Source organism: Lynx rufus, unplaced genomic scaffold, assembly GCF_022079265.1.
Source record: "Lynx rufus isolate CCGP_SWC_20201006 ecotype Redwood Valley unplaced genomic scaffold, mLynRuf1.p SCAF_7, whole genome shotgun sequence".
Classification (NCBI taxonomy): Eukaryota; Metazoa; Chordata; class Mammalia; order Carnivora; family Felidae; genus Lynx; species Lynx rufus.
Window position 1 is genome coordinate 104351142 of NW_025814889.1, and position 24844 is coordinate 104375985.

General features: G+C 35.8%; 1 protein-coding gene across 5 annotated transcripts in view; it reads right to left on the reverse strand.

Annotated features, from left to right (window-relative positions):
- PPFIA2 (PTPRF interacting protein alpha 2) overlaps positions 1-24844 on the reverse strand; it is a 473921-nt gene that overhangs the window by 11981 nt on the left and 437096 nt on the right. For 2 of the 5 annotated variants that reach the window (XM_047065809.1, XM_047065812.1), the window contains 6 exons: positions 21323-21404; positions 17184-17384; positions 9042-9104; positions 7468-7497; positions 5685-5860; positions 1422-1519 (listed from right to left, as the gene is read on the reverse strand). In XM_047065809.1, coding sequence (XP_046921765.1) covers positions 1422-1519; positions 5685-5860; positions 7468-7497; positions 9042-9104; positions 17184-17384; positions 21323-21404 — 650 coding nt within the window. Of the gene's footprint in view, positions 1-1421; positions 1520-5684; positions 5879-7467; positions 7498-9041; positions 9105-17183; positions 17385-21322; positions 21405-24844 lie in introns of all 5 variants that reach the window. The other 3 variants (XM_047065813.1, XM_047065810.1, XM_047065811.1) reach the window with 3 other exon arrangements.

A 24844-nucleotide genomic window follows, 5' to 3' on the forward strand; every position in this document is an offset into this window, starting at 1 on the left:
AAATAAAGTGAAATCTAACAACTCAATTTTGATAATGGAAAAACACTTTCTTGCTCCTAAGTAATGAGTCAAATGAACTGTTACAAGAAATCCATTGTGTGTCTATCTAGTCTCCAATGAACCATATATAGAAAAATATATCAACCAATCACCTTTGCATGCATTGAAGCCCATTGTACTAGAATTAATGTGCTGTCCAAAAACTGCCAAAGATAAAAGTAATTTCTGACATTGTTTATCACAAATGAAAATGATAGAAGTCTAAGGTAATCTTAAAGAATAAAACAATGCTAAGCTTAAGGGGAAGGGTAACATAACATGGGGTACATACTATTTTCATATCTAAATTGGGCCCCAGAGGAAGTGAAGATGAAAACAGAGACTCATGGCTAACTGTAAACAATTAATGTTTAAACCCCTATTCAATCTGATGAAATGCTTCCACATGTCAACTCCTGGTAACAGTAAATGGTAATACAACTGATAGTTTATTTTGCTTGTATCCAAAATTTCCCACAAAAACTTTTGGTTGTTTCCCTTAATGAGAATTTTTTCCTTTAAAAAATATAAATGGACATAAGTGGACTGATGATTTTCACCAAAAAAGACCCATAGATACTTATACCCAACGGTTATATTTTCTTTCATCAACAATAATAAAAGTAATGTGGTCTCTAATAAGTATAGGATCTAAAGTGTTGTTCTTTTAAACAATTCTTTCCTCTGTATATTAAGGTATTTCTCAACACTTAGAGGATTAATTATTAATATGGTGGTGTTCTAATCTTTAATAGGGAATGCCTTTTCTTATTTAAGTCAAACATTTTTGTACACATAATAGTTGCAGCAATTAGGGATGCTTCTAACCATTTATTTGACTTAATAATTATAGCTAAAATTATCAATGGACTAGTTTCATTTATAGGTGGGAATCTCTATCTAACCTCTATATAAAATCCCTACGTAATATCTCTGTAACTATTGTACAAAAATAACATTTCTAAGCACTGCAATAAAATTCAAATGATACACACCAAAGATGAACTACTATAAATAAATTATATACCATGTTTCTCTGAATCATATGAGAATGTTCTATTAAAAGTTTAACAAAAATATCTGCATGGAGGCATCTTTGGGACAAACAGAATGTATAATTAATAGGTTCAGAGGAATAAATGTCAGTTTAAAAAATCAAGAATATGTCTTAGATGGGATATTCACCTTATAAAGTGATGATACCCTTTCAGTGTTTCAATCATAAAAGTAATGAAAAAGAAATAATGATGACACTATTCCAGCCAAATACTTATGCTACTTAGTGACCGCTGTTAACATATAAAGCATTTTAGGTTCATAAAAGTGAAAGCTATCCCCTCTCCCCCCAAAAAGGTATTTGCTATGAAAGAAAGACATATTACCCTTTATTTCATGTTGGCTTGCTTCTCGTCTTCTTTCTAGTTCTTTTCTGTCATAATTTAACCTCTTTAAACACATAATTCCATATTGTAAACTTGTTCTGTTATTTTTTTTTAAAAAGAAGAGAAAACACATTGAATTTACTCAGCAGATAATGCATGTTCTTTGATTAAGCATAGTTAACATTTTGCACTACTTCTCAGGGCAACAGAATAATAAATTACGTTTGTAATTAAATCCTTAAGTACTGGAGGGAAATAAACTGCAGTTATTCTAAGTACACAGTGTTTCTGAAGAGTAAAAATATTAATTTCAAAATAAGAAAACCACCCTCCTTAAAACGATTATGGATTACGTTGTTCATCCATATGTCTTTGTCTTCCATCAGGCCGTCTTGACATTATTTGCTGACAAATGAACATTTCACTCATTTGGAAAAAAAAATTAAAGTCGCTAATATGAAAATAGGAAGTAATTTATGAGAAATGAATACTTTCTTCTTAAGCTGCTAAGAAAAATAATATCAAAACATGAATAAGTTAAAATAAGATAGAGAACCACATACCAAAATGAATAGCCACCACCTCTCAGTGATACAGAAGTATGTGAAAGAAATAGGTCACCAGACATGAAACTCCCTGTGGAAAGGATATCGTGGAAGAACAGAAAACTGACTGTCCTTAAACGATCACGTGGGAGAGAAAGAGTCAATAAAGAAAATGGAGCACCATGAACACAGGGTTGCCAATGAAATTTTAAATGTGTGGTGATAGTGAGACATACTGTACAGTGTTGGGAATCCATGATAGGAAGTAAGGAGGAATATGGGGACATATATACGGGGTAACATAACGGGGTAACATTAAGGAAAGCTTGCATTCAGTGAAAGCGCGGGACACATGCAGGTGATTGAGAAGCACTGAATGGTTTCACAGGGAAAGAGATGATCATAATAACATTTGCTATCAGGTTAGTCTTCCTTAGACCAAAACGATCATTTAGTTTAAGAAGGCTAACCTGGTAGCAAAATCAGAGAGAGAGAAAATAGGTAAACCTAGGAACAGGGCAACCAATTAAGGGGTCAATGCTGTGAAAATAAAGGGCAGAAAAAGGACAACTGCCATGAACATATGAAGCAAATCCAGAAACTAGAGATGTTCAGAGAGAAGAAAGGGGAAGACATGGTGATATTAGATATAAAGGATGTGACAGAGTGCAATAGGAAAAGAAAACTATCTAGGCTTATTAGTGATTTCTGATTTAGAAATACACACAAATTTAGACATACACACTGGCCAGGTAATGCCGAAGCACTGTATGCATTTCTAAGCCTTTCATTTTAATAAGGACAATGTTGAGTTAAAATATTTCAGAATCGGAGGAAACTGGAAAAAAATTCCAAGTGTTATGGGCTGAATTATGTTCAAACGTGAACATATTTGAAGATAGTGTTTTTAAAAAGGTAATTAAGTTAAAATAAAGCCCATAGGGTGGGTATTATTGCAGTCTCACTGGTGGGTGTTTTCACAAGAAGAGGAAAGTTGGACATGCAGAGAAATCAGGGTGCACACACAGAGGAAACACCATGTTAAGGATGCAACAAGAAGGCAGCCATTTGCAAGCCAAGAAGAAACCAATTGTGCTGACGCCTTTGTCTTGGATCTCTAGATTCCAGAACTGTGAGAAAATACATTTCTGTGGTTTACGCTACCCAGTCTGTGGTATTTTGTTATGGTAGCCCCAGCAAACTAATTCAGCGGAAAAACAGAAAATACTAATGTAATAACAGTCATAGACATTAGGCAGCTTGAGGTTAAACCAATGGCTTTTGGCTAATTTCTGCCAAGTTTTTACAGGTAATATAAAACAGTACCAGAAAGATGATACATATTATTATTACTTTAGCATCTGTGAGATGAAAAACTGGGCCATAAAGACAGCGGGATGCACTGTGTAGTCAGTACTACCTGCTTTAAGTCTGAATTAGGCATGGTGCAGAGATGAAGCTTGTATATTTCCCAGAACAAAAAGAACCCTGCTGTTTCAGTAATTTTTATTAAAAAAAAAAACTTGGGGCGTCAGAGTGGCTCAGTCGGTTAAGTGTCCGACTTTGACTCACGATCTCACAGTTTGTGAGCTGGAGCCCCACACTGGGCTCTCTACTGTCAACGCAGAGAAACTTCCAAGCTCTGTCTCCCTCTCTCTGCCCCTCTCCCACTTGCATTCGTTGTGTGCTTTCTCTCTCTCTCAAAAATAAATACACATTAAAAAATTTAACCATTGTAATAATCATTTTTACCACAATGTAAAGCAATTAAAAGTCAATCTAGTGGGATGCCTGGGTGGCTCAGTCAGTTAAGCATCTGACTTTTGATTTTGGCTCAGACAGTGATCTCACAGTTCCTGAGTTTGAGCCCTGCATGAGGTTCTGTGCTGACAGTGTGGAGCCTGCTTGGGATTCTCTCTCCCTCTCTCTCTGCCTCTCCTCCCCAACTCAAAATAAATAAATAAGCTTAAAAAAACCCCATAGATTTAAAAAAAGTCAATCTAGTGAAGAATGGGAAATAGGCACAAATATGCCATCAAAGATATTAGTATTCAAATATCTAATACAACCACACAAAATTTGAGGGCCTAAATGTTCAGTGACAAGGAACTCACTACCTAACAATGTGTATACTATATGGCAAATGAGAGTTATACAGAGCTCTCTTTTGGACAGAAATCATTCACCCTACTACCTACACATCTGAACTAGAAAAGTACATGTTCAACAGAGCAAATATTATTCTTCCAACATGTAATAATATCAAAACATGGGAAAACATATAAAGTTTACCCTTATTCAAGCTAAATGTCTTCAATTTTTTCAACTTTTCCGCCGGGATTTTACCAATCAGTAACAATTTAATGCCCATAAATTAATACAGTTTCTTGTTGTCATTTCACCACATGATAGACTTTTATTGTATCTGCCAAAAACCACAATCTAAATATGCCCTGTGAATACATTAAACAAAACTGAGATTTTAGTGTCATCTATATATTGTATCTTTTTTCACTTGATCTACTTTTAAATCATGGATTCCCCATCTAGCATTTTAATGGTATTTAAATTTATACCATATTTATTTCTACTAAATTTAACCCAACAGTATCAACAACTGTGTTAAGATTCAAAACATCTCCATAAGTTTAATCAAAGAGGTCCGATTGTTATCTCTTTATCCTATCTTTATGTCATCAACATATCTGATATTTATAACTTTTTTATTTCAGTCACTAATTAAATGTTGGATAGGATGTAATCAAATAGGGTTTTATAAGCCAAATAACCTAGATTTATATGTATTAATTTACCATCATAATAATCTATATATGAAACCATAAAACAAACTCTTAACTACAGAGAACAAACTGAAGATTGCTGGAAGGGAGTTGGGTAGGGATGGGCTATATGGGAGATGGACATTAAGGAGGGTACTTGTGATGAGCACTGGGTGTTAAACGTAAGTGATGAATCACTACATTCTACTCCTGAAACTAATATTACACTATATGTTAACTAACTGGAATTTAAATAAAAAAATTGAAACAAAAAAGAATCATAATCCAGCTGACAATTTTTCACATAACCTACAAAGATATCAGCATGACATTTATGACATGATATTATAACAAGCTTCTTTTTACCCCCCTAGATGGTAAACTACCTGAAAAGAGAGGTTGCATTTTATTCATCTGTGTGCTTATAGCTGTCTCACAATCCATTCAGTATTTTTTTCTGAGAATTAATACACAAAGAAGCAAAAATATATTAAAAGCTTCTTATGAGAACAAAAGAATTTGTCTTCAGAGAATTCCTTCTCAAATTTTTTCTAGTATATATCTAAATTATATAATTGGTAACAAATATATTTATAGAGTTGCAACTGACTTAATTTTAAAATTCTTATTAAATAATTTTCTAATATAAAAACATACATAGATACAAATCACAAACATGGAATTTCTTAAAGAAAAAAAGATTTATGTTGAATGAGAATTGTGTATATGTGCAGTTCCATAAACTTTGGGCTCGTAGTACGTACACAGCTCTACATTAGATAGTCCCTGCAATTTGCTGCATGAAAATATTTTGCCAAGTATATGTACACAGATGTCTTGAATAGCACACATTCTCTATTTCCTAGACATCTCTTTTTGTTTTAGTAAGGTATACATTATTTGTTTCATTTTAATTACTGTTTGAAAAAAAAACCTACCGATGGAAACTATCCACCATTTTTAAATGGACACGGAGATCTTTTTTTGTTAGGTGATCTAACATTCTTGCATCTACCAAGCATTCCATAAAATAACTTCTGTATTGAGGTAACCCCAGGCTGGGAAGCCATTCGTTTCCAATCCACTCGTGGTTCATATCTCCATATGCCAGAGTCTGTAGAAAAACCGGACACTAGAATTGTTTTATAGCAGTCAAGTTTCTTAGCCAAAAAAATGAGATGGTAATAGGAGGATACTGTATATTATTATAACTGACATTTAATTACTATGATATATAGGACAAAAGCAAAAATAATACTTAGACTCTAAGTATTTGATTTAATTTGGTATCAAATGGAACTCTGGGTACATGTATCATGGTACCCACCTCTAGAAAATAACTGTGTTCACTTTATATTCTCAAAAGAAATTACATTCTATACAAACATGCATTTTTAAATTAAAAAATCAAATTAAGGGTATAATATAAATGCTTAGCTTAAAAATTCTTTGTATAGATAGGTTTATTTAATTTATTTTTATCTGTCAGCTAATACTCCACCATTTCCTTCTCTTCGAGGATACTACTAACATTGTTATGGTATAATGGCAAATCTCAATGTGAAAATAGAAATCTCGGTCAACAAATAAAGAAAGGAGCAACAAGGCTAGAGAGACAGAATGCTGAAGCTTTGTGTGGACCATGTTGTTATCTGGTGAGGCATGCAGCCAGTATTCCAGAAAGATCATTGGAAAGAATCAGTCTCTTTTTAGAAATCAATCAGTATAGGTTCTGTATTTTAGAAGCAGGATATGATAAAAAAATAAAGACAAATAATCTAATTCTTTAATATAACAATATGAACAAAGTCATCTAACCAAACATTGCTCATAACAGCCAAAATAAAAACTAAAGTCAACCATCCTCTCTAAACCTATTTTTAAAAAGGACTACTACTATCTATTAATTTTACTATGTCTTTGATTCAGTTTTTTATGGTACAACAAATTCACAATTGCGACCATAACATGTATTTCTACTGAAAATCTTAGGTGCTCCCTTTCTTTTGTGTATTCTTGAAAATGATGAAATTCGAAGCAAAATCAAAACCAAATACCACCCTAATTTACGGAATGTTTAAATACAGGTCCTAGCAATCAATACTGCCAAAATTCTCCTTCCAGCCAGAGGTCTGAATCACATGCGCTAGTCCACGCATTAATTCTTTTCAGTTGTGCGTCACGTGGAAATGCTGACAAATGTTCAGCTCCCTTGCAAACGTACAGACTTGTTCAAAGTCCATATGCTTGCGTCATAGCGCCGTCTCAATTAACGGACGTCAGTTCTGACTTGCAGTCACAATGCTGACACATGTTCCTCCGACCCCAGTCCTCCCACACTTTCCGTTATACTTTAAAGCAGATGTTTAATAAGGTTTTTTTTTAATGCCTCCCCCCTTTTATATATCCAACTTGAATGACTCCTGATTAAATATATTCAGGGGCGATTTCAGAGACATTTAAATTATAGTTCATTCTTTGGAAAAGAGAGAGATAATTTCCCTTTCCGAAAGAGGCCACATATGAAATGATAATCATTTTCTTTGCAAAATATGGTGATTTTAAGAAGGCATATATAGTATTACACATAATAAATTCAAATATACCTCTTAGCCTAATCCTAAGCTAAGTGAAGGTTTATAATATTAGGACATACTACAGTTTCTTACTTTATATCCTCATAGCGTACAAAATGGTATTTAAAGCATTTGAATTTCCTACCTGGGCCCAGCTTCCTTCCTCAGATTCTTTCTGTGTTAGCAGCAGAAAATGATTAATAAAGCAGATAAATATAAATTAATCTCAAATGAAGACAGTAAAATTTATCTAGCAGAAGCAAACTTGTTATTGAAAATGTTAATTATGACATAAATAGATAAATACATGGATCCTTATTCAAATCCACAGCAATCAGTTTAGCACTTCAAGGGCAACTACAAGGACAACTACATGGTTTCTAGTTAATTCCAGTTAAATATACACACATATGACATATGGGGTTTTCATGGTACATTAGATCTGGTCATTCCAAAACTTTTCATTCTTAAAAGTGTGTAGTTTTCCAAATGTAATGAGCTATAATAAAAATTTCTGATTATATGTATACAAATATACAATACACATATATGCATATATACATACACATATACACACATACATTTAAAATAAAGAAATCTTATATAAAGTAAATTCATGTGCAAAAAGTAACTTTTTCCCTCTAACAAAGCTTTGTGGTAATCCAGTAGATTTCAGCAACAGTCAACAACAAACAAAATTAAACAACAATAAAACCAAACACAACAAATTCAACTAGAAATGTAGTTAGGAAACATTGGCATTTTTACCCTTCATAAAGTAGATAGTTGATTTTTTGAATGTGGATAAAACCAAAAGGACATTAAATTAAAAGAAGCTGCTAAGAATAAAATATATGACATACTTAACTTTGTTACTTTAAATGAAAAATGACTACATATAACATTATAGTGTTAAAAGCTGACAATTAACCAAAGTCACAAAAAAAAAACTTTTCAAGCCTGTATTTGAAAATCAAATGAACAGAACATTTTGGGGAGGGGCTGGTTTAAGCTCTGTATTGGTAAAGTACAAGAAACTAAATTATTCCATTAAAAATGAGTATTCAGGGGCACCTGGGTGGCTCAGTCAGGTAAGCATCCAACTCTTGATTTTGGCTCACGGTTTGTGAGATTAAGCCCTGTGTCTGGCTCTGTGCTGACAGTGCAGAGCCTGCTTGGGGTTTTCTCTTTCCCCGTCTCTCTGTGGCTCCCTCACTCACACTCTTTTAATTGGGTAGGGTAACATGTACTACCTGTGAATATGCCCAATACTAAGTGATATCTGTTACTAAAAAATTCCCAATGTCGCAAAATGGATAAAAAAGTGTTTTTAAATTTTTGGGGTGCCTGGGTGGCTCAGCTGGTTGAGTGACCGACTTCGGCTCAGGTCATGATCTCACGGTCGGTGAGTTCGAGCCCCACCGTCGGGCTCTGTGCTGACAGCTCAGAGCCGGGAGCCTGCTTGCCTCCTTCTTTCTCTGCCCCTCCCCCACTCACACTCTGTCTCTGTCTCTCTCTCTCTCAAAAATAAACATTAAAGTTCTTTTTTTTTTAATATCCAAGTGCAGTAAAATAAAACCTTCATGAAAAATGTTGGTTTTCATGCATATCACTATGTCAACATACCCATTACTCTGATCTGTCACAAACAAGATAGTCTTTCACCCAAACAGCAGCAAAATAACGTTTCTTCATGTTCAACAAAGGCGTAAGACTAACCGTTTTCGCTGGAGCGGCGAGATTTTCCATTTCTTCATGGGTCACCCAAACGTTGCCTGAAGGCTAGTGAGGCGGTTCAGGGGAAGCGGCGGGGTCCACAGGAGGGAAGCAGTGGTAAAGAAGAAAGGCAGCAGGACTGTAAGTTAACAGCAACACGACATGCTCTTGCCTCTATGGCATGCACAGGAGAGACAGCATTGCTGGTTTGCTCAGAGCTCCCTTTTTCTTCTACTTAAAAAAGATTAGATAGAAAGAGGCATGCTGTGAAGCTCATGTGGGATAGATTTAAGATGATACTGTGCAATTATTAATCGGGGAAAAAGGCTAAATCACAATTTGCATTGCAAAGGTATGTAGCTATTGGATCCATTTTTTTTTTTTTTTCAATCATGAAGAACTGATTACATTTGATCTGTGGAGGAACGTATTTGTTTTTTCTTCAGAAAACAAAGGCACAGGTACTTTGCTGTGTGATTACCAATATTTCATTCACAAAGGTTTGATTCTTCAATGTCCTTGAAAAAAGAAAATTTGTTGTCAATACAAAGCTGAAAGCACTATCATCACGTGTCTGGAAAGTAATATCAGCTTTTCCCAAATGATTTCTTCCTTTTACAATTCAGTAGGTATGTTGTGTTCTTATATTCTTATAGAGAAAAAAGAAGTGAAATGCTATTTTTAATTTAATAAAGGGTATTTTTTCAACCTTGCTAAATATTGTTAGAAATTAAAAAAGCTAGGCTTCCTAATTTCTCAGCAGCGTGCTATATGATTACAGAGAAGAACATGATATATATATATGTAAAATTCCCTCCAGCAGGCACTGTTCTTTTATAAAGTCTCATTTGCTTTCTAAATAAGATAACCCATGATACTTGTTCTAGACACTGAATGATGTACAATTTCTAAACTAAAGTCCAGTCAGTAACATACAAATCAGACATTTTGTTGATGATAATGGCCCCTGGGAACCACTTCCTATTAAATTCCACTATTTCACTGGGAAATCCTTATGAACATAGCAAGCTTCTGCAAATATGTCCATCCTATAGTTACAATGGAATTAATATTCTATGCATTGCTTACTACTTGTTTTGGAAGGGGTCTAGAATCTGAAGTAGCTAAGTTGATGCACCAACATAAGCCTTCACCATAAATCACTCTGGTCTCTTCTACCAACACATATAGTATACATGTTAATTTTCCTTCTCTTACAAATTATGTAATTCAGTATAATTTGAAAAATAATTACATATAAACTAAACTGATGAGTATAAATCAATAAAAGAGAAATTTCATTAGAGAATTATATATATGAGTAATGAGTAATATAGAATGAGCATTTATATATATAGTTGAGTAACAAAGGGGAGTTAAGTAGTGCCCCACATTGGGTGTAGAGCTTAAATCCCAGAGGAGAGTCATCATATGTGCAAAATTTGTATGGTAAAGAAAATTCTCACTTTCCTACCGTTTTGGAATTTAGAGCATATCTGAATTTTTCCCCTATAAGATAAAACTATGCACACCTATAAACTGTATTTAGAATACAGAGGTCATCCATGTTACTAAGAGCCCCTCCCCTCTACTCCCAGCTTTTGGGAATGGTGCTCATTATAAACAAAGAGGCACATGAGTGTATGAATCATTAAATCACTTGGAATAAATAGCTTTTATTAACTTTGTGTGTGAGGAGTGTACTGTACTAAAAAACTCATGTGTCATACTCATGTGTCACATGCCCTTTATACCCAGTGACCACAGTATTTGCCTGAGTGGCTGTGCTGTTTTAAATGAATTTCCTCTCAGGTGGTAAGTACCTGAGAGGAAATTCATTTAAGCCAGTCTCCTTTTACAATGACTTCTGTAGCTTCTATCTTAACTGTGAATCCAAATAATTAAGAGCTTCCTCCTTCTACAAGAAACTTGACCAGTATTATCTCATACTGGAATTCATACCTGTATAATCTCTTTCACGGTTTATCTTAAAGTGTATATTTACCAGTTTATCATCATATTGTGGAATAGGCAAGATGCTGGAAGCCATTGGTTTTATCTTTAGCTTTACATGCAAAGTAAGTATATATGCAGGGCAATCTTCTAAAGTATGGTTGGCAACCTTTCCTAAGTTGTATGTTAGTCGTTCTCCTTTGATCTTCAAGTTTTACTTGTGAGGCGCACTGCCTGCTCCAGAATCTGGTGAAGGAACTCACAAAATAGCTTCTGCACAACCCAAACATTTAGACATTAGTGTAGGTTTCAACAAGTCGATTTTACAAGCAAGCCCATGCACAGAGGGCCAAATATTCAGATTCCTTTCTCTTCAGCACCAGTTAAAGGTATGAAGCTTTCACCTGGGTGAGTCATAAAGTGTTGCTTCTGAGCAGAAGCGTTTCAGTGAAGAGTGCATCTTAGATAAGAGCTGGAGTGGGAAACTTTGAGCAGCCAAAGGACAGAGGATACTGTGTTGGGGGCCAAAGATAAAGAGTGTGAAAAAATAGCTTGGAAAAGCAGAAAGGACACGGATCACGTAATTTGGGTGTGGCTCTCTGAGAACCGTTGAGAATTACTCATTGGCAGTCCATGCTGTAGCCCCTAATATCTTAGCTGGAGAATGCAAATCTGTAGTCATTTGTGTGTGTGTGTGTGTGTGTGTGTGTGTGTGTGTGTGGTTCATAGTCTGCATCTAAAAGGTGATTTCTAAAATTTCAACTATCTGAAAATTTACTAAATTATAATCAAGAGGCTTGAGGTCTACTATGCCACTTTTTAATAACTACCCTAGGACTTTCCCTAACCTCTCTAAATTTTAGATTCAACATCTGGTAAGTGGGCTAAAAATATACTTCATCCTGGAAAAAAAAATATTGAAAAGTTTAAGCTATGATATTGCAAATTCTGATACAGGCCTGAGACTAGGATAAGGTGGATGGGATGCCAAGGGAACTCCATTCAAGGATGCTCTCACTTTCCTGGCAGTGCAAATGCAAGGTCATACCCGACAGTGCGTGCCTCCCTCAGTTTTGTGTTTGACATGCCTCGATTGCCTCACCTTTGTCCAACTAGAGAATATGGATATAGTATTATCAAATGAGAACTGGGAGGAACATTCCTAAAGGATGTTCAGTATTAAAGCACTTACCTAATTAAATCATTCAGGAGAGATTTACGACATGAAAATAAACATTAAAATGAGTTTAAAGGATAAATCATGAAAATTAATTGTGGGAAAATAATTAATTCTCTTGCCACCAGAAATATAAAATAAGTAAAGCAGTCAGACCTCAGAATGATCCTAAACCTTACCTGCCTGGTAGTAACTTCTGTTACTTCCTAGGTCATTTTGCAGTATTTTTCTACTTTATAATTGAGTTACAAAGTAAATAAGCTTGAAATTTACTTTTTACAACCAAAATGGCCTAGATTCACATGTCTCCCTTATCTGAATTTATGTTTCTCAGTATGAGAAGATAAATACTTCTCATTATAATAAGACTAGTATTTGCACACTGATCCCTCACTTTATTATGAGGTTACTAATAAAGGAGGAAACAAAGCAGGCTGGAAGAATGCTGTAAAAGAGAAGAAAACAGAGTGCAGGAAGGAGTGTGTACTTATTATTAGCAGCATAAACTTGGGTAAACCACACAGCAGCTTGACCTTAGACAATTCAATTAACCTCTCTGTATATCAGTTCTTCCCATCTATAAAACAGATGTGATAAAAGTACTTATCTCATAGGGTTGGGCTTATATGAGTTATTACATGTAAACAGCATGTGACACTTAGACATCCAATGATGTCGGATATTACCACAATTTCTTTAGAAAAATACTACAGTTTCATTAGCAATTTTGTTAAGCAATCTCCACTCAAGTAAGTCTTTCATTTAATAAATGCTGTTTCTCCTGTACATTATACCGACTGATTCCTATTTTATGCCTTACATTCCTGCTCAAATTTGCTGAATTCTATGTTCCCAAACCTATTTATTTCTACTGCACTATTTTTTAATTAGGCAATTGAAATATATACTACATAAAACAAAAATGAATTTGGCTCATGTATGAACACTAAGTTGAATTATTTGGAAAGACCAGTATAGGCAAACCTTAACACATTGCTATCAACGAGATACAACTTAATCAGTCTGGGGGAAAAAACTATAAATGTTCAGGAGAATCTTGCACTCCAACAGAGCTTTTTAAGTATCTTAAAGTTATCACATTAAAAAGACACTCAAACTAGAAAAATTCAAGATGTTTTATAGATGAAGTTATAAAAGAAAGATAATGTCGAACTCCAGGCACTGGAATTGTACTCAAAGAAAAGTCCTAAGTGTTTCATCTAAATTTGCAAGTGCCTGAATATTTACATATTTTATCAAAGATAAAGTATTTAAAGCATGTACTTATTCTTTATGACATCCCCCTATAACCAAATATTTCATTGGACTGATATCTCCATCCCTATTCTATGAGGTAAGAGACCTTCCATTGTAACAGCAGCTCAGAAGAAGAAACAGAAAGCTGGAAGATTAGGGTTGGCCCAAGAAAATAATAAATGTGAACATTAGATTTTCCTTTTGGTGGTTCAGCCCATTTCATGTAGACAAGAAAGGAGGCAGAATTAGAATTTCTTTTTGGGTAGAAAATTAAAAAAAAAAACCCAAGTGAAGTAATTTGTCTTTTTCTCTTAAGAATTTGAGGAAATAAGCAAGATACACCTGACTGAGGAACTCAAACCCAAACCTAAACACACAGAAACACCTGTATGACCTGAACTAGTCACAGTGTTCTGGGAGACATAATACCATTTCCTTTAAAAAAAAAAAAAAAAAAAAAAAGACAACCTGCTTTTTTATGTTTTTAAAATGTGAATCCTAATATATAATTTTATGTGATGACTTTAGTCTTCACTTTATATGGCGTATTCATTAATAACAATTTATAATCACCTTTTTTGCAAAGCAAATAGTATTTAAAATATATTAGAAAATGAATAAATACTTCCATGTAGGTGGAGTAAAAGGAAGAAAACCTACTCAGTAGATCATTTTTAAGACAAATAGATACAACTTATCTTTTATGTAATTTGTATTAATATTTGGTAAAGGGCATATATATCCTCTCTGAATAAAGAATTTTTACACATTAATAAAAAGAGGTATAGTCCTAGAATTCTTTAGAAAAATTGAAGAGATTACTAAAGGTAATTCATTTAAATACCAAATCAATAAGCATATGAAAAAATTTTAACAGTAGTAGCATTTTTTTTTAAATTTTTTTTTTCAACGTTTATTTATTTTTGGGACAGAGAGAGACAGAGCATGAACGGGGGAGGGGCAGAGAGAGAGGGAGACACAGAATCGGAAATAGGCTCCAGGCTCTGAGCCATCAGCCCAGAGCCCGACGCGGGGCTCGAACTCACGGACCGCGAGATCGTGACCTGGCTGAAGTCGGACGCTTAACCGACTGCGCCACCCAGGCGCCCCAGTAGTAGCATTTTTAAAAATATAAATTTAAGCAGCATGATAATGCTGATGAAAGGATGAAGAAAAGGCTACCCAATATAATTTAACAATTAAGATTGAAAAGTAATAAGAATATAAAAACCCTATATACAAATATTGCTATGGAAGTAATCAGTTTATGCAACAATATAACTTCATGTGTATCCACTACGGTATTGTGAATAACAATGAAAATTGTCAAATAGGCAAGATGTCCAACATTAGGGATTTGGTTAAATACGTTATGGTATTTCCATGAAGCAGTTATTCAGCAATTAAACATGATATTACAATTGCATATTTAATAAAGTGAGGAAAATGCTCATGCTATATTATGAAGTTTTAAAAATAAAAATATAAAATACGATATGAAATAATTCATATTTCATATAAACAGATGAAGAACATAGACTGAAAGTTAATCTGTCCAAAAGTGAATATTGAAAAAAATAATTTTTAATAATTAATAATATATTACCTGTCTTTGAAATGTTAAATCCTCTTTGAAGCCTTATTAGGCCAGAAATGGTTTCCCCTTCTTTGGAATTCCACAACTCTTTGCTTCTACCTAACACTGAGGAATTAAACTATATCATCTCCTACTTAATCTAGTGGTGAGCAAGGCTCACCTTCTCTACCATAGTGATCCTTTCTGAAGTCAGGATATTTTATATCCTCTGTAATGGTTGGTAGAGCGACTTAACTTATACAATCACCACTTTTAAGATGAATTTTACTGACCACTCTCTACAATTTTCCAGGCACTGAATTAAGGCTTGGGGACTATGGAAAACTGATAATATCTTTGGTTGGCTTAGCACAGGGTAAATTAAGAAGAGAAAATTATAAAATGGCTTTTGTAATCACACAGAGTAGTAATTCGGGAAGGGAAGCAAACCAGATTTTGGCGTCTGGTGAAAGATTTCTCAAGGAAAAACATTCAAGATTCATTCAATGAAGGATGAGTTGGGGAAGGACAGTGATCCTGGAGTGGGGAAAATGTTTCAGTCCCAGCACAGAGCAACTACAAAAGCTCGTAATTACCCAAGAGCATAAAAGTTTAGCAAAGTGAAATTAGTTCTGTGTCGCTGGGGTCCTGACCTGAGGAGGTGAAGTTGAGGCTAGATCGTGAAGTCTCATAAATCCTCTTCACATTTGACTGTCCTTTAAACAACTGAATATGCTTTTACTTTTAATAGTTTGTGATTTAAATTTCTTAAGTTCACTTAGACATTTTTAGAAAAACAGTGCTCAATTATTCTATTTTCCAGTAAGAAATAAATGGATTAGGATGCTAAATAAAAATATAAAGCATATGCTACTTTTCATCTTGAAATTGTGACTTCAAATGTTCTTAATTTTGCATTTTTAGCAATTATGCATGCATTTGCTCTTAGGAAAAGAGTGCTGATATAAGCCAGTTGTGATGCTTCTCTGTCTGTTGGAAATTATGCAGGAAACTCTATCAGATCTGAATTCAGCTTACAATACCTATTTTAATGGCCTACTCAGCTTTTATTTTAAACATATTCTGTATTATTTTTTAGCTTGAGTAGTATTTTAGCTATAGTATACAACATTATTTACATTTAAAAATAATGTTATACATAAGAGTTTGTTAAATTATAGACTTTTTTCTACATCTTATTTAGAAAGAAGTTAAAATGGAATTATACAAGAAAGATAAAACCTTTTTAAAGTTGACCTGGTATTTCTGGCATTAGAATCTGGAATACTGGGAAGGAATGTAAAGATAGATACAATAAACATGAAGCTAGTTCTTTAAAGCTGTTTAAGACCACATAGAAAAAGTAAACTCAAGTTAGTTTTGTTCCTGAAAATTGCAATAAAGTAATACCACTTTTCTCTTACTTGCTACTCAAATTTCCCTCATTCTTCCATATTTTATTATTCTGCATTAAGAATAATAAATTTCCCAATCTCTTTGAGATCAGAGAAATTCAGTTAACATCAGAAATTATATCCTTTATCAGCAAAAGATATAATTCAGAAATGGACTAAAGAAAGAATGAATATTATTTGGAGTTGTTCTTTCTATATGAATTTGTCATTTGGCATGCATTTTTTAGACATTTTGTTCTTTCCTAACATTAGGATAGGAACAAAATTACAGAAGAATAGGGATTTATAAATGAGAAACAAATAGAATTTGAAGGAAGGTATTCCACTTGGTATCTATAAAATATCAAATATGTGCATACTTTCATAATTATGGAAACTGCTTAAGCTAAGCACTGTATCTTCCAAAAGCACTAACGCCAACAACTCATCTCCTGAGATACTGGATGTTGCATTTTTTTTTAAAAAGGGGAACATCCTAAAAAAGAGTAAAATTGGGGTCTTCTTGCCTGGGAGAAAAACCTAGACTTCCGTTAGAGACTAGCTCAAAAGCCTATCTTGGTTTCAGCCTTCAAGTCTGATAGGAATCACAGCTCCTCACTTGAAAACCTATTAAAAGTAGCAGCAAGGTTAATGAAGAGCAAGTGAAATCTCTTCAGAATAATTCATGCTGACATTGAAATGTGTGCTGCCACAGTCTCGCTCTGTGGACTTAGAGAGGCTGCTACTTGCCCAGCACTGGGAGAGGGAAGGAGCTCAGCTTGACTCACAGTTCGGGATGTCGGAGGAGCTGAAGGACTCGTTAGGGAAACCATCTCCTGGATTGCTAATCGCAGCTTTAAGCGATGCAGGGGATTGCTGATTCCAATTTCTCTCTGGATCTCAGTGTCTGATAAAGCAGACATGATGGCACCACTTTTCACGTTGGCTCGGCAGGCTGCTACATACCAAGCGGGCATTCCCAACCAGAGCTGTTGGATAGGGAACAAATACATACACAGGTTATTCCAATAGTTACACAGTTTAGTGTCTTATGTGCCAGGCATTTTCCTAAGTACCTTACATGTGTGAACTGTTTCGTTGCCCACACCCCAAAAGATAGATGCTATTATTATTTCCCCCAGATGACACAGAGCCACAGAGACATTAAGCAATTTATTTAAAAATATCAGCTAGGCAGTGATGGAAAGGAAGATTTGAAATCGAGTCTCCAGGGTGTCCAATTTAACAACTAATTTATATTATTAGGCTAAACATAATAGGTGCACATCACCAAATCCAGCCCTGCCCGCCCCCCACCCCCCCACCCGCCGTGGGTTTAAGGGCAAGAACAGCCACAAGCTGCATTTGGTGAAGACTGAATCGACGTTTGTTTAATGCGTGGTTTCAATTTATAATTCTCCTTCGGAATTCTGAGGGCAAAGAAATCCAGCTGCCCTGGAAAGAGACTGAAGCCTGTATTGCATGTAGCTAGACCCCTTTCTCATGTGATAGTTGTGTGAACTTAATTTGATGTCCTGCACGAACAAAGTTTTGGAGAACAAAATGATGTGCTAAAGGAAGAGGCTAAAGCTATAAACATCTGGAAAACTTTAGGCAAAGAGAGTAACTAAATGAATAATGCATTAGAAATTAGGGATTCCAATTTTTCAACTTTGTTAAGATGCTCTTGAAAGACAATTGAATCAGTAGTGCAAGGAGCACAGCACAGTGTCTGCACACACCTTAAGCACTGGGTGAATGCCAACTCACATGGATTGTGTTGCAGCATTTGAATTACACACACTTAAAAATGGAATATTCTCTCCATTCTCCCTCCCCACCATCACTAGATAGGAGTAAGAAGCAAGGCACATGCGAGTAAGCAGTTTAAATCTTGGTCTTTAAGTGTCCAAAATATTGATTTTTTGGACTATTTTATTTGTTGACATGAATAGACTGAGCAAAAGGGAGAGAACATGAGTAAGAAGAGTGACAGTAAGAGAAAGAAGAAAAGCTATAAACCAGCAAAAGCCAACGCCAAGAGCTCTGGACTGGAAGGCTGGGCTCTAATTCCTTCAGTGTCACTGGTGAGTCCTGTAACTTCTCTAAGCCTCAGTTTTACTTTCCTCATTTGTAAAACAAAGAAATTCAGCTTTATTATTTCCAGGGCATTTTGGTAGGCAGCTTCTAAGAGGATCTTTGGGATTTCCTCTTCCTGATATTGCTTTTTCTTTTTAAGATTTTTAAAAAAATGTTTATTTTTATTTTGAGAGAGAGAGAGAGAGAGAGAGAGAGAATGAGAGCACACCAGTGGGGGGAGGGGCACAGAGAGAGGTAGAGAGAGAATCCCAAGCAGGCTCTGCACTGTCAGCGCAGAGCCCCACACGGGACTCGATCCCATGAACCGTGAGATCATGACCTGAGCCAAAATCAAGAGTCGGACGCTTAACCAACTAAGCCACCCGGGGGCCCCTCCTGACATTTCTGCCTTTGTGTAATTCTTTGCTCTTCAGTTTGGGCTGAAATCAGTGACTTATATCTAATGGATTATGAAAATGACAGGATGCCACTTTCCAGATTAGGTTACAAAGAGACTCTGGCTTCACTCCTGCTAGTCCTCTCTACTTCCCTCCTCTCAGAGCTCTAGCTTGGGGAATCCAGCTGCCATGTTGTGCACAGCCCTGTGAAGATGCCCACATGGCAAGGAACAGATGTTTCTAGCCAACCACTGGCAAGGAACCCAATCATGACTGTGAAAACAGGAGTCAGCTTGGAAGTGGATTCTCCCCACGTTGATCCTTGAGATGCCTGCCACCCTGGCTGACACCTTGGATGCAGCCTTGTGAAAGACTTTGATCAAAGCCCCAAGCTAAGTCAGACTCCTGACCCACAGAAGCTATGAGGAAAATAAATGCTGAGTTTTGGTGTAATTTGTTAATGGTAATAGGGGACTAACCTAGACATCCTTCTATTTAAAAAATTCTGTCATATTAGAAGGCTACTTGTTTCTATAGGGGAGACAAACAAACAAACCAAAAGCCAACTTTGAGTCATTGTGGCCTGGGCTGTGACTGAGGTAAAAGACAGGAGAGAGGGGAATCTAACTAGGGCACATGACTGAATAGTTCATACTGTGTTCCAGCAGGTGAGACACAAGGAATTGGCCTTACCTTGACAGGTACCATTAAATACCATTAGGTACCACTGATGGAAGATGGGACTTAATGTCTTAGTTCATCAACTCAACTTGTTCAAAAATAAGTAAACATCTAAACATACCTTCGCTGGACCCTAACGATTTTTCACTCCCTCTTTTTAAAGATATTTTTATTCCCATACTGAGTAATATTACCCAAATGCTTGCCAATACATTGTTATCAGTATCAACTCTAATTAGACTTTCAAAAAGGTTTTGGTGTGATAAATGGTGTGTGAAGCATCAGACTTCCTTCTGCTCATCATTCTGAGCAGGCTGTGCACATGAGGAGGTGCTAAAGGAGGTGAGAGTTAAGAGCTCTCATTCACTGGATCACCCCACTCATTCATCTTGTTTATTCCATTTTACAATTTGAGTCACTTTAGGAAGCACATTATGAGCAATTTCTGTGTGCTCAGGATAGGTTTAATTAGCACAAAACTTCACTGCTTGTCATTTCCTAGCCCCTTAATGTCAGTAAATCTTTTTTTTTTCTTTTTTTAATCTAAGGGTTTGTTCATCATTTGCCAAAATAGGAGCTAACTCTCTGTCACTGCAGCTCATTTCACTGGAGTGACACTGAACAAAGAGCTGCTATTAATTTCGAGGTGTGTTTTCTTCAGCATTTTGACTCATAATTGATTTTTAAAGTATAGTAATTTTAAAGGCACATTTGGAAGAAGCAGCTCTGATCATTAATATGCTAAAAATTCCCTGACTGCTACGAGAGAATAAAATAAAGCAAGACATAGGCCTCTTTTACTCAGTCCAAGAAAAAAAAAGGCAAAGCATATTATTACATCTATCTATTAAAGGCTGTTTTTTTAAACTAAAAAAGGGTTTTAACGTTTCATCATTGATTATTTGTTAGCCCTGGATATGATATGAAAGTGAGTGATTTTATAATCCCCAACCAGTTAAAACAATGGGTTCGAATTGCCTGTGCCAGGCAAGGAAAGCATATTTTCTTCTTTGCCCCGACATTGGCATATCCTGGTAGCTGCCGGCAGCCCACATTAGAGGACTGAATGGAACAGGCAAGTGAACACTACTAATAAGTTGTATGAACTGGTCCTTTGTGGTCAAATGCGTTTCTTTCACTGTTGCAGTCTGCTTCTACTGGCCTCCACTGTGCTCAGGGACTGTTTTTATTTTTCCTGGCCCCTGTGTTACATAGAAAATGCTGAATTACATTCAATTTAGACCCAGAAGAGAACAAGGGGATAAGTATTCTCTTGCTTAGTTCCAAGTGTCTAAACCTAGCTGGCCTCTGGGCGTTAGAGAATTAGGTTCAGGAATTATTTTACAGGCAAAGAAACGGCTCTCTGCGCAAATAGGCGACAGTGATATCACGGATAACATGTTGAATATAGAGATGGTTCTTGTTTGTAACCTGCTGATGAGAAAGAACTCTAGACTGATAGACTAGGGCAGATGTTTTCTTGCAACATGAGAAATGTGGCTCAATACCTGCCTTCCCTTCTTCTAAAGATGAAGACAGTGAAATTTAGAGAAACTTCCTTTTATCCTACTGGGTGCTTCCTTCGGCCACAATCACAAGAATGCATCACAACAATGCTCACAGCCCCCTGGATAAAGCAAATATTCCCTCAATAAGCTACTCCAGGCTAGTGGAAAGCTGTGACTTCAGGAACCCATCTTCACCTGTTTCTAGAAAAACTATCAAATTGAAGTCATTAATTTAAGAGCTTTCTGGTTTAATTTTCTTACCTCCAGCCATGCAACGACAGTGGGCCCATCCCACTGAGCAAAAGGTAATCCCTTCCTCCGAGCTTCTTCTAGAAGTTCATGCCTGAAGTACACAGCAAAGATCATTAGTCAGGTAACATGGAAAAAGATGGTAGTGATTAATTTAAATGCCAATATTTTTAAAAAACCAATAATCCTTCACAAGCTTTTTCTGAGTTAATATAGAATAACAGAATTCTTTCTTCCTCTTAGAAATACATGGAAATCAGCCATTGATTTTATGAGTAAAACAATGACATCTAAAAATAATTTCTCCCAACATTTATTCACAAAATTGAAACATTAAATGTTAATGGACTAAGAAGCTGAATTATATTATCAGCAAATATCTTAGCTCTTTAACAAGAAAATGGCGCACATGTGCATTTTCAAGCATACATTATGGGATCTAAATGAGGCTTCTTTCAACCTACTTACTTTCCCTTACTATTTCAATGATAGAGAAAATGTCTGAATATAGAGGCAGTGGATAAATTGGTTATTTTATCCCCATTTAAGAGATGTGCCTCATTTTAGTATGCTCTCCAGGTCAAGGTAGCTACATTAGGAATTTTTTTTTTAATCTAGACTATGAAATTGCCTCTCATTTAAAGAAAACTCAGAGAGAAATTAACTTCTATTACTAGAAAGCAATGTAAGGTGTGAAATTCAATAGTACATTCATTTTCATTTATAATCACTCCTGTTTTTAATGAAAGTGAAACATTTCAATGAAAACAAATGGTTGTTTCTGGTAGCAAAATGTAAAAAGCCTTGACAAATGCATTATTAATCATTGTCCCTACAACTGAGCCTTATAACTGACATCCATTTACAAAGCCAATTTGAGTCATTTATTGTTAAAATATCAAATATGTGTTTTTACTGAAACTCAAATTGATATATACCTGTCCAGGGCTATATTGGAAAATATATTCTGTTCCTTAGTATACTTTGATCTTACACACAAATGATAAAAATGTAGTGTATATTCACTCTTTTGAATGTGTGTCTTTCATGGTTAGGAATCTATCAATAACATCATATATGAACTCCAAAATGAAACATTTGATTATTTCCTACTATCAATCAATCAACTGATTTTTATAATTTGTTAAGATACAGTTGACCTTTGAACAACATGGCAGCTAGGAGCGCCAACTCCCTGCATAGTTAAAAACCTGCATTTAGCTCTTGACTCCCTCCAAACTTTACTAATGGCCTTGACTGGAAGCCTTACTGGCAACATAAACAGTCAATTAACACATATTTTGTATGTTATACATGTTTCATTCTGTATTTTTACAATAAATATAGAGAAAAACTATTAAGAAAATAACAGGGGCGCCTGGGTGGCTCAGTCGGTTAAGAGGCCGACTTCGGCTCAGGTCACGATCTCGCGATTCGTGAGTTCGAGCCCCGCGTCGGGCTCTGTGCTGACAGCTCAGAGCCTGGAGCCCGTTTCAGATTCTGTGTCTCCCTCTCTCTCTGCCCCTCCCCTGTTCATGCTCTGTCTCTCTCTGTCTCAAAAATAAATAAACGTTAAAAAAAATTAAAAAAAGAAAATGTGCGGATAAGTAGGCCCCAGCAGTTCAAGCCTATGGTGTTCAATGATCAACTGTACATAACCAAAAATGCTTTTCAGCGAGAACTTTCCATATTTGTAGTGGATGCTACCAACAAAAGTTCAGTGTGACAAAGAAACAAAGAGGCAAAACAAAAACTGAAGTTATAGCTGCTGAAGAGACACATAAATCAACTGCTGTTTTATCTGAATAGCAAGGAAAGCATAGGTGAATTCTGCAAGTAACTTTTTCAGCACCGAGGACAGGGAAAAGTGATCTCAGCACCCCTGAATACGAAGTGAAAATTAGAGGGGCTTCCTCACCTGCCTTCCCATTCCCTTGCACTTCCCAATGACATTCCTTCAATGAAAACCTGACTTGAATAGCCTACTCTCACTGTTACTGGTATTGACAGAAATGGGTTGAAGGGTCAAACAACCAACCATCAGGTACTCATTGAGCATCTGTTGTGACCTTAGATCTGTGCTCAATGTGGAAGACATGGGCTCAGTTTTTCACAAGGTCCCTAGTTAGATAGAAAAAGCAAACACACAAACTGTCCAAAAACACAATACAATACACAAATAGATGCTAAAACTCAGTGATGCACATTCTGGGCGTGAGGATTTTGAAAATGGGTTAACAGCAATGGAAACGATTGGTGAAGGCATTTGGTAACTGAGCTGGCTTTGAAGGGCGTGTGGGAAGGCGTTCTAAGCAGGATATGCAGTAAGGTTGAGCCTGGACTATGTGCAAGACAATTGAGATTAGGCATCCACAGAGCTGAGGATTATTATTAAGAGTTGTAATGTTATACCCAGTAGGGAAGAAACACTTCCAGTTATGTAACAGCTGAGTGGCATTAAAGGAGAAGAAACAAATATACATTTACAGCTGGGGGTTTTTTTTGGCCACATTTAGTAAAAAGGCAAGTAAATATGCACTCAGCACCTAGGAAGTACATAACATTTAACAAGTGAATTATATGAGCTGTACAAAAGACATTTTTAAAAGTTAGAACATTTTAATTGTGAGACTTCTCACTAGTTCTCTAAAAATATTCTACCACACAAGCGAGAGTGAACTTGTTAAAACTTAAGTCAGATAATGTAACTTCTCTGCTCATAACCTTCAATCTTACTCCTTGTCTCACTCAGAATAAAAGCCAAAGCAGCAGTTAGGATCGGCCTCTACCCTCTCTGATTCAGTTGCTACCTCACACAGCAACACTGGCCTCCTCACTGATCCTGGAAATAGCTCAGGCTTCTTTCTGCCTCAAGACCTTTGTACTCGCTATTGTCTCTGTATAGAATGCATATGCCTCCATCTCCACATGGCTCACTCCCTCTCCTACTTTTAATCTTTACTCAAATGTCACCTTCTCTGAATGTCTTCTTCCCTACCTCCTTCAACCCTCACTAGACATTCTTTATCCCTGTTCCTTGATTTATTTTTCTCCACAGTACTTACCTTCTAACACAGAGTATCATTTACACCTCCGTCTATTACATCCCACTCAAGTATAAGCTCAAGGAGGACTGATGTTTTCACATATTCTGTTTAGAGATAATTAGAAGAATCTAGAGCAAAGTCAGGCACTGACAAGGTGCTCAATAAATATCTGTGAATGTTGAACATGTTTGCCAGGGTTCACATTTAGGTACTTCTTTTTTTCAGTAAATTGAGTCTCTCTCTCTATATATATATATGCCCCCATAATTGTATGGAGGCAATGCATATATATATAGTCCAAATATCCTTTTATATTTTGGCTTACAACGCCATTCAAATGTTTATGTTTCAAAGAGTAAAAAAAAATTCTTCAATTTTGCTTCCTCTTGAGCCAGTTTGTCAGAATAACACCCATTCCAGTTGATGCCAAGAATCTGATCTGGCCGGGAATCCCTGACAGGAGTCTGGTTAAGAGGCAATCCAATGT